General features: G+C 37.3%; 1 protein-coding gene across 3 annotated transcripts in view; it reads left to right on the top strand.

The window, feature by feature from the left end:
• The first annotated feature begins 520 nt into the window (after positions 1-520).
• Setx (probable helicase senataxin) overlaps positions 521-10,046 on the top strand; it is a 143,167-nt gene continuing 133,641 nt past the window's right edge. For all 3 annotated transcript variants that reach the window (XM_083144152.1, XM_083144150.1, XM_083144151.1), the window contains exons 1-2: positions 521-807; positions 4,802-4,887. In XM_083144152.1, coding sequence (XP_083000278.1) covers positions 4,816-4,887 — 72 coding nt within the window. In that variant the 5' untranslated portion in view covers positions 521-807; positions 4,802-4,815. The remainder of the gene's footprint in view (positions 808-4,801; positions 4,888-10,046) is intronic.

Below are 10,046 nucleotides of genomic sequence, written 5' to 3'. Positions count from 1 at the left end.
CCCGAACTCGGGCAGGCTACCGCGGCTGTTACATTTTCGTTGAGCACGTGTCGCTTGTCACTTTGATGTGAAACACGTGTCGCGTGCCGCGAAAGGCAGGAAACGAACGAACTTATACCAAATCTTTCGCGATCGGCAATCGCGCTGTACACAATTGATGTACTCTGCCTGCAACCAACCAGCTATATTCCGTAAAGTTATCGCACACAATTTTGAGCACCATCGTCTACTGACGTTACACTTATTATTCGTTCATGTTACGTTTTGGTTAGGGCTCTTACTCTTAGCATAAATAATATATATATTTTTAATGAATCCCCGAGAATTGAAGTGTATTTATCGTGCATTTATGCTAAGATCCGTAAATCTAATGTGCCTAACCTAAAAACTGCATATAATCATTCTGACGTCAATACACGAAGGTGCTGAATACGGTGTGCGATACGTAAGACCCTATTCTGTATATTGTTTGATTTGGAGGACTCGGGAACTCTTGCTCTGTGCTCTTGCTATACACCTCCTGCTGTTGTGAGCCAGTGAGAAACGAGAAATGCGAAGGATTCCAGCAAGTGTTGCGGGAAGCCAGATGATTTGATTGTAATCACCAGGGAATGTATTGTTTTTGATTAGAGTAACATTTATGCTTTCATCAAGAATAGTGAATTGCAATTGTCGGTATTCTATAAAAGCATCGGACTTATTATGAGGACATCTGTCCATCGAATTAAAAACCGTGTGCAGTCCTTGAATAACAAAAGCATCAAGCGAATATGGTCATACCCGAAATATCATCGTGATTTGTACAGTGTAAGTATACGTGCGTAAGTTTTTTGCGAAACTGTTAATTATTTTTTTTAAATAGTTCAGTTCTATTAAAATTCTGTTCTGATCGGCGAGAAAAAAAAATATTGCTATTTAATTCTTCACGCTATGCTGTGCAAGATACACGGGCGGTAGAATTATATAGTTTGTGTTTGCACGATGTTAGTACTGTGAAAATTTAATTTCGACATAATTAACTTCAAGTGAACATTACCCAGTCTAAATTTTCAAATGTCAACAAGGATCCATTCTTTGCTTCGTATATACTGGGTGGCCCAAACAAAACTACACCCAATATAAAAATGGTAATAACGTTTGGGTATAGTTTTGTTTGGCCCATGTATATATATATGACCGCTACTACTTTCACCAGGTGGCGAGAATAGTATATGGAACTGGTATTAGTGTGCTTGGATCATATTAGGATTAGCGAGTGGTGAGGTTTAGTGTGCTTGGATCATATTAGGATTAGCTAGTGGTGAGGTTTAGTGTGCTTGGATCATATTAGGATTAGCGAGTGGTGAGGTTAGTTCTTTTCGATCGAACAATGAGTGGTGAAGTTAGTTCTTTTTGATCAAACAAGTAGATAGTGAATGACACTAGGTGGTGATAATAGCAGAAAATATTGGGACCAGAAATCACAGTATCAGCAGTAATTTTAATGATGACAACTGTAAACCTGACGTGCTTCACATAACAAAAGCATTTAGGAATGTAATAGTCCTTCATACTTGCGTCAAAGTCGCATTAGTTTAGGTTACAGTATTTACGGATGGAATTTTATTGCTATCAGCCCTAAACCTGACCTGCCTAACCTAACAATGAAAGCATTTAGTACTGTACTTCATACCAACGTCAAGTGACATTTTAGCAGCGGCAGTATTTTTCAACTCTATGGTGTGCAGGTAAAAAAAGTACCAGAAAAGTAAATGCACACCGACATAAGCTTGATACATGTCAACCACTAAAGAACGTGCACGCCAGTGAAACAGCCCAGGCAGGTCGTAGTTCATGTGCATGCACAAGTTTAGGTACCAATTAGATATCCCGGAGACACATTTAACTCGTTTATTTTCAAATAAAATTCATTTCTACTTACCTCATATGCATAGCGGAACATTTTTCAACTTGGGATCTCTTTTTTTTTTTCCATGAAAAAAGCGTTATTTTTAACATTATAATTATTTATTGGTCGTTGCTAATTTGGCGGCCAAATCTTGACTCACATTCTCTATCGTCAGCTGATGTGCAGTGTTTCCAAACTTATGAACCGATAAATGCCACACAAACTATTCACAAAAGGTTTTTAAGCGAAAATTGATCCACAAACAATTCACGGAAGGTTAGGTTCAGTTAGGTTAGGCAAACATAGAAAATTGAATTGGAAAAAAAAACAACGGCTCACACGTCATCTTGTAAAACTACCGCGTGGTTGTTACACTAACACTTATTAACAGAAAAATGATTGTTAATAATCCACAAACCATTCATGGAAGGTTAGGTTAGGCAAACAGAAAATTAAATTGGAAAAAAAAATCCCGCTCACACGTCATCTTGTAAAACTACCGCGTGGTTTCTACACTGACAGGGGTTACATAATCGAACGCACGGAACATTTGATTCACGTAGTGGACGGTTTGGTTTGATGCTTATTGTAATCTTTAATGTTTTTGGTAGGTTAGGAGTTCTGGGTTTATTGTTGGTAGCATTTGCACATGTTTTTTTTTTTTAACTTTTTGAATGCATATAACCAGTTTTTACAAATAAAAACTGTGAAAGTAGTCTAGGATAGGAGTTTTTGGTAACACTTTCATGTAGTCAAAATGGATTTCTTCATTTTCACAGAAGAAACTACTTACGCAAATCACTTTCTGTAACATTGTTGAAGTTCCCGAATGTATTTTCTGTCATCGTTTCATCTTTTTTAGCGATAATTAATGTTTATATGTATAAAATTGCCGTTGCTTCCATGTACTTCCTCTACAAGAACCAGATGTTCCGTGCGTTTGATGACGTAACCCCCTGTCACTGTTTCCAACCACCCCGTGATTTTTCAAGAAGATAAGATGACCCCAAATTTTAGCTATGCTTACATAACTTAACCTTACCTTGAATGGTTCGTGGGGCTACCTGTGCATGGTTCTACAACCCCAAATTTTAACTATGCTTGCCTAACCTAACCTTACCGTGAATGGTTTGTGTGGCTATCTTTTAATGGTTATACGACCCAAAATTTTAGGTATTAGCATAATTTCAAACCCGGGAGAAAATAGAAAATTAATAACACGGAAGTAGGTATTTTTTGGTTTAGAAGATTGGAAACACTGCATATCCACTCCCAATCGACAAACACAAGCACGACGCACGATGATCCAGAACGCTCGTGCCATATTGTGTGTCACGCAAGCGAAAAAAAAGAACAACAACAATTACTCATGATATGAAAAATTGAAATTATTTTCGTGAGAAATTTATAATTACACCTTATAGAATGTTCCGCAATGCAGAATAAGTAAGTAGCAATGCTAAAAAGGATGAAATAAATGAGTTATAGGTGTTTTGACTAGATGAAAGTAGTAATGAGTTTTTTTACGTACACAGGCCATACTTTAGGATCAACAGGGTAGGGTGTCTACCAGTCAAGAAAGTCAAGAAGAAGTCTAGAAATCAACAGGTAGTTCAAGAAGAAGTCAAGAAATTATGCTTGTGTTCAAGAATGTTTGCTATTTTTTTTACAGTATAGTGAATTAGGATACCTGTACTGGTATTTGATAAAATTGAATATTTGGAAATCTAAGATTGTATTGAGTTGTGGTTAAGATTTTGGAGCGATTTTACAATACTGGACAACTCCCCGATTTCGGTCATATTTCGCATACTCAATAATTTAGGGCTCCTAGTCACATATCTGCAGTTAAAATTTGGTGCTCACGTGTGGAACTTGCAAAATAAGGGGGTCCATGATCGCAACCGACAATGCACAATTGCTCATTATTTATCGCAAGATTTTGTGTTTTGAATACGTAAAGAATGAAATATATATTCCTGATATTACGACGACCCCAAATTTTAACTATGTTTGCCTAACCTAACCTTGCCGTGCATGGTTCGTGGGGCTATCCATGAATGGTTTGTGGGGCTACGCGTGCATGGTTCGTGGGGCTACCCATGCATCGTTAGAGGGATTTAAGGCTAATTGCGAGCAGGCACCGTCAAAAAATGTCAGTTTCGTAGCACTTGATCTACAAAGTTCAACCACAGAATCGTGATCAAGTGTCCTAAATTAGTGAGTATGCGAAATATGAACGAATGCCCCCATATTATTAATATTTACCCAACCAAAACTAACTAAAACATGGCTTTTTCCAAAGCAAAACTTACGGAAAAATGAACATTACTTCCTTCCTTCAAAAGACGCCATCTTCCTCACGTGAGCAACTGAGGCACTGAGGGTCTCACTTATTGCACAACACATTAGCAACTTTGTGTACTGAACACAACATAATGAAATGAATAACAGGTCTTGCATATTGCACAGCACTTTAGAAACCTTGGGTACTGAACGCAACATAAGGAATTGAGAATGTCACTTGTTCATATGAGAAAAATGACTCCCATCGTTGTTTATGTATTGAGAATAAGTGTAGTTATTCACGTTATTTTACAACTTCAACATCTTAATTTACAATTTCTACACATAACCACCAAATCTTAACTGCAGATATGTCATCAGGACTCTATAATTAGTGTGTATTCGAATTATTAATGAAATTATGCCTTTTTTTTGTATTGTAAAATCGCAACCTTCTACACATTATTTTGCAAGTTCCGCATACATGATACACTGGAAATTTTGTTCTTTAAGAGTTTAGAGGAATCATAATTGCTCCACACAGAATCTTGTAGAGAGTTACAAGATTTCTAGTTTGTCTATGTCCTGTAATTATATTTATTCCTGTTTTCATTTCTCTTTTTCCAGAAATTACTGTAATAATGGCCTCGGAATGGTATCTTAAGAGGCTTATATATGATGGGGAGTATCATATTTCCCATTCATTATCCCAGGTTTGTGTTGTTATATTTTTCTTTTTAATTATTTGATATACAGAGTGTTTCATAAGTAATAGCACAAACTGACAGAGTTGAAAGTACACGATAATAGAAGCAAAAAAGTCTCAGTAAACATGTGTCTGCAAACAAGCCATTTTCGAGATAATTACGAATGTGTGGTTACAAGCCGCCACTGACTTCATTGTTTGTAAACGTCATCCTAGTTGGTAAAATGCTTATAATACAGTAAGAAAAGTCATTGGAGATCTCATTGCTTTTATTGAACATTCTACTTACTTTAACAAATGTTAGTATGTTACATGTTACAATTACTGTACACTCGTACCTGTTAAAGGAGGTGTTCAAAGTGTCGTCCTTGCATCTGGATGCAATACTGTACGTGATTCCGCATTGAGTTTTGAATTTTTTCGAACCCCCCCCCCAGTTTATTTCGTAGAATTCTCTGTACTGATTGTATCCATCCTGTTTGATTACAACACCACCTGTCGGAAATGTTCTGTTTTGTAAACAAAGAGCAAACCTCGGAACGCGCAAGGAGTAAAGCACTCGGTGTTTACAAAATGCAATCAGTGACGGTTTCTAACCACACATTCGCACACATTATTAGCATTATACCAACTAGGACAACGTTTACAAACAATGAAGTCAGTAGCAACTTGTAACCACACATTCGCAATTATCTCGAAAACTGTTCGTTTGCGGACCCATGTTTACTGAGAATTTTTTGCTTCTATTATCGTGTACTTTCAACTGTGTCAGTTTGCGCTATTACTTATGATACACCCTGTATGTACATTTGGTATAAGATTTCAGAGTATTGGTTTGAATTTGATTAATTAATATTAAAACAGGGTGTCTATCAGTCAAGGACAAGTCAAGAAATTCATTCATTTATTTTCCGTTCATTAGATCATAATGTACATGATGTTGAACAGATCAGTTCATTTACAATTACATATATCAACACACTATTACAAGGTTTTAACATTTCTAGTAATTTCATATGTTAGAATACATCATTTACATTGTACAGAGCGCTACCAGTTAAATACATTTTTATAGCTTTGATTTGAATATTTTTCTGAGGGAATAACTTTATGTTGTTTGGTAATTTATTGTAGAATATGGTACCTGCATTTGTCGGAGCTGATTTGGTTACGTTAAGTTTCAATGTTTTCCTGTGAAAATCTGCTTTTTGTCTGGTATAATACCTATGTACTTCTTTATTTTTTATAATTTGACCAGTACGTAGACATATAAGATGGGTCTTTTATACATATAAGGAATAGATAGTCATTGTGCCTTTTTCTTTGAATATCTGCCTACATGGTGAATTGTAACTCAATTTATACATTATTGTGAGAGCACGCTTCTGTAGTTTAAGTATTCTCCTCAGTACTATAATGAGCTCCCCCTCCCCAAATCACTATACCATACTCAATGTACGGGTATATAAGACCATAATATTTGCTTGTTTAGATTTCTGGTATATTATATTTTGAGAGAAATTTTAGTAAGATGAGATTTGACGATATTTTGTTACAGATACTGTCTCTATGCTTATCCCATGCAGGTATACTATCTATTGTTACCCCCAGAAATTTCACTGAATGTTCTGATTCAATATTTACATCTTGTATGGAAGTTGTCTGGATAGATCAAGAAATTATGTTTTAAGTCAAGAACCTTTGCAATTTTTTACAGTATAGTCAACTTAGATTGTTATATACCTGTACTGTGATTTGATAAATTTGGAAATCTAAATTTGTATTGAGTTACTTACGTGAAATTTAGAAAATTTCGCACTTCCGCATTGCACAATGGTTAAATCCTATTAATTTCGAAGATCCACTGTCTTCATTCAGAAAAGGGTACGGAGTTTAAAGCAGAGATGGTACCGCATCACTGCATTGTTTGTTCCCGGGCAGCGGTAGTTGCAAACGGGATAAATCGTATGAAGACAGTGGATCTTCAAAATTAAGAGGATTTAACCCTTAAATTGTGCAATGCGGAAGTGCGAAATTTTCTAAATTTCACGTAAGTAATTTTAAACCGCGTTTACCGCAACCATCATGAATTGTATTGAGTTGTTGTTAAAATTGGTTCAGTTTAGTTCTTAAGAAATAATTTTTACATGCATTAATAATTAAAGCAAGTCTAAATCTCTTCTTAAAGTACAGCTTCAGTTTTCATCGTAACCGGCCTTGGGGCAGGAGATTTTTATTGAATAAAATAATCTATTTTCTTAATTTCCGATTATAAGTAAGTAGGAGGGGGGTGATTAAATAAATGTTAAGAATAAAGAAAATGAGTCATGAAAAGTCAAGAATTTTGTATTTCTTACTTTGGTAGACACCCTGTTTAATCTCCTGTTTGCCGAAAGTATTCTACACACACACACACACCCAGTCTTGCCATATGAATATTTCAAATCTCTGAATGAAATAACAGAAGATACTTTTAAGATATTATATCGTATGGAAGTGAAGGAAAAAGTGATCTCACATGGAAAAAAGTGGAGGAAGCACTGAAGAGAATGAAGAGAGGTAGAGCACCTGGCGTAGAAGAAGTGTTAGTGGAAATGATAGTAGGAGCAGGAGTCATTGGTGTGCAGTGGCTGTACAGAGTGTTGAAAACAGTGTGGCAAGAGATTGGACAAAGGGACTAATAGTTCCCATATTCAAGAAGGGTGACAGAAAGGAATGTAAAAGCTACAGAGAAATAATACTTATGTGCCACTCAGCAGAGGTGTATGAGAAAATATTAGAGAAAAGAATAGGGAAGTAACAGGGCTGAACATGAGAGAGGAACAGTATGGATTTAAAGGAGGCCATCAACAGTGGACCTGATATTCATCATTAGGCAAATGCAGGAAAGGCACTACGAGTATTGAAATGATTTGATTATGGCATTCCTAGATATTGAAAAGGCATATGATAGCATGGACAGAACAGAGATTTGGAAGGCTCTTAAGAGAAAAAGGAGCCGAGGAAGAGATAGTGTGCAGAGCACATACAAGGCCAACCAGGGCTGTGTGAAGACACCAGTGGGAAGAACAGGGTGGTTCAGTATAAGTAATGGACTAAAACAGGGAAGTGCTCTTTCCCCACTGCTCTTCATAATTACAATGGATGCAATTAATGAAGAGGTGGGGAAGAAGATAGGAGAGGAAGAGTTCAATGCCCTGTGTTTGTTGATGACCTAATAATTTGGGGAAACAGTGAAGAAGTAGTACAGGGACAGCTTGATAGTTGGAATGAGGAAATCAGAAGAGCAGGAAAGAGTGAGGTGCTAATAACAAGAAACAGAGCCAGGAATGTACCAAGAATAAAGATGGACACGGAAGAGTTGAGGGTAGTGGAGAGCTTCAAATATCTAGGAAGTATAATTGAGAGAAGTGGAAGAATAGATGAGGAGGTAAACGGAAGAGGACAAATGGGTGGTGGACTATATCAAAGTGTTCGAAGATTAATATGGAACAGGGATGTACCTATGAAATGCAAGAAGGTAATACACAGCACATACTATGTGCCGATAATTATGTATGGAGCAGAGACTTGGACAGTGACAGAGAGAGACAAAAGAAAGATGCAGGCAGTGGAGATGAAATTTTTAAGGAGTATGTTGGGTAACACTAGAAGGGATAGAATAAGGAGTGAGGAGATCCGACAGACAGTAAGTGTGGTGAAGTTACAGGACAGGATCGATCAGGCACAGATGACATGGTTCGGACACATGAAGAGGATGGATGCAGAAAGACTATGGAAAGAGAGGAGTGGTGGAGGACCAGGAAAAAATGGAGAGGCATGACTTCTATGCTGACCCAGCCAGAGGCAGGAAACGTTATAGGATAATGATGATCTTATGGATATGTTGTGTACACAAAGCACAAAATGACAGCCTTTGACCTGCACATAGGACCTAAGTCTCTGTTGCCACTCATCAATTGCATTACGCCTGTATTGAGGGGGGAAGTCTTCCACTGCCTTCACAAGATAGTGGTCCAAAGTGGCAATACTGCATTATATCGTCTTGCAAATCATGTCTTGAAGTACAGACCACAATTTCTAGTTCAGAGAGCTGAGGCCTGCACTGCCAGATGATTCATCTGAAGGGGAAATAAAGATTAGCACATTTATCTGAAGCCACTGCTGGGTTGTTTCAGCTGTATGAACTGTTGCGCAATCCTGCTGAAAATTCTACTCCTGGCAATGAAATAATATTGCTTAGATCCTTGACCATTGTCTCGAGGACTGTCTCCTCGTACACTCAGGCTTATGTTATTACCCCTTTCTTGCAGAAAAGGAGCTCAGTGATGCTATCATAATGCCCCATTTCCCACCACACCATGATTGAAGCAGAATGTGTCCCCTACTAACTTCTTGCGGCATACAACCTGTCATTCTGCAAGTTGAAAGCTGCCTCCATGATAATTCTTCTGGCCAATTAATGGTCCAGTAGGCACTTGGCCTTTATTGCTTTCTGAGACTAGAAAGTGGTCTGTATGTTGTTTGTAAGCTTTCAGTCCTAGGTCACTTTGCAACATACGAGACATGGACATTTTGGAACTGGTCAGTTCACAGACCCATCACCAATGCTTCCGTAGACTAATTTTTCCAATTCCACAGTCCTTATACTACGTGGCTGGGCCTGTCTTTCACTTTACCAGTGTCACTGAAATGCTGTAGAGTATGATGCTTGGATCGCTTGGAAGATTTTAAGCTTCTAGAGAATCTTGAAAATTTCAGCTGACTTCTCTATCTTACAGGCTGCTAAACAGCCACATGGTTTTCGTAACCGCCCTTAAGAAGTGATAGGAGCCAATTAGCATGAATTTGAACTCCACGTGATGAGCCACCTCCCAAAGTTTGTGACGTGTTTGAAACGTATTTTGTGTTCTGTAAAGAAAGTGTGAAAATTCCCATAAAAACCTTACTCCTTAATTAAGTGCATAAAGATATCATTTTATTTCTTAATTTGTTTTGTTATTGGCTGATACTGTTAAAGTACTACACAAAATTTACTAATAGGCCTATTGATCTGATATAAAATTGAAAGTTCTCCTTGAATGTTCGATGAATGCTTCATTCACCTCCTTAATTAATGTATATAACCAGGTGATTGTCGTGGGCTTTGCCTTTGAAAAGGAAGTA

This window comes from Lepisma saccharinum, chromosome 22 (assembly GCF_977018435.1).
Source record: "Lepisma saccharinum chromosome 22, izLepSacc3.1, whole genome shotgun sequence".
NCBI lineage: Eukaryota > Metazoa > Arthropoda > Insecta > Zygentoma > Lepismatidae > Lepisma > Lepisma saccharinum.
The sequence above is the reverse complement of the archived record's forward strand: the minus strand, read 5'-3'. Positions and strand labels throughout refer to the sequence as shown.